At 33.3% G+C, this 873-nt stretch overlaps 1 protein-coding gene across 1 annotated transcript in view; it reads left to right on the top strand.

Moving 5' to 3' along the window:
• The first annotated feature begins 430 nt into the window (after positions 1–430).
• The window catches only part of LOC106464350, a 3,267-nt gene continuing 2,824 nt past the window's right edge, over positions 431–873 (top strand). The window contains exon 1 of the mRNA XM_013924478.2: positions 431–549. Coding sequence (XP_013779932.1) covers positions 504–549 — 46 coding nt within the window. The 5' untranslated portion in view covers positions 431–503. The remainder of the gene's footprint in view (positions 550–873) is intronic.

Here is an 873-nt window from a genome sequence, read left to right as displayed (position 1 = left end):
ACAGATTTAGCTTGTACATTGGTACGTTTGTAACACATCTAATTCTTTTTGGCACAACAGACTTCTACGTTTTCCTCAACAATTGTCAATTTCATGTAGGTACACTTAGTAAAATCAGAATTATAGTCAACACTTGCTTTCCAATACATGCACATTAAGTTAAATGGTTTTCTTGAAAAATATACTTTCAAACTTCATAATTTTTTTTGCGAAACTGACAAAATAACAGAAAAAGCAAATCAAAGTTTATAGCGAATAAGTAATTATAGTCTTCCTAGAAAGTGAAACTCGGGAATTTAGATGACTAACATCCGCCACATTGTACTATTGGATGTTTAAAAACAACACAAGATCCTGAAACGTAATGCTGTATTTTCATGATAACGTTTTTTGTCGTCACGTGATACTGCATACTACTATCTACTATTTTCTGAACATATAAAACCTCCGCAGAGCAATAACATGCAGTAGAAATACTGACGATTGTAAACATAGGTGTTATCATGATGAAGACAATTAGCTTTCTTTGTGTGATCGTCGTTCAGTTAGGTAAGAAACATTTTTATTTTTCTAAAAGAGTGTCTACATCTAGACAAATTTCATTATATGTCAGAGAATTGTTAATAAATATCGTAAAGTTTGTTGGTTTGTAATTAAGCACAAAGCTACAAAATGGGCTATCTGTGCTCTGCCCACCACGTGGATCGAAACCCGGTTTTTAGCGTTGTAAGTCGGTAGACATATCGCTGTGTCACTGGGGAGCAATATCGTTTAGAGAAAAGTACATCAGTGACACTTAGAAAGATCCTTTATATCAGTAAGTTATCACAACCAGCTAAGAATTTTACCAAATAAATCAGTCTTGTTTTTCGT

This window comes from Limulus polyphemus, unplaced genomic scaffold, assembly GCF_000517525.1.
Source record: "Limulus polyphemus unplaced genomic scaffold, Limulus_polyphemus-2.1.2 Scaffold1624, whole genome shotgun sequence".
Lineage (NCBI taxonomy): Eukaryota > Metazoa > Arthropoda > Merostomata > Xiphosura > Limulidae > Limulus > Limulus polyphemus.
Note: the sequence above shows the minus strand (reverse complement) of the source record. Positions and strands in the feature narration are given on the sequence as shown.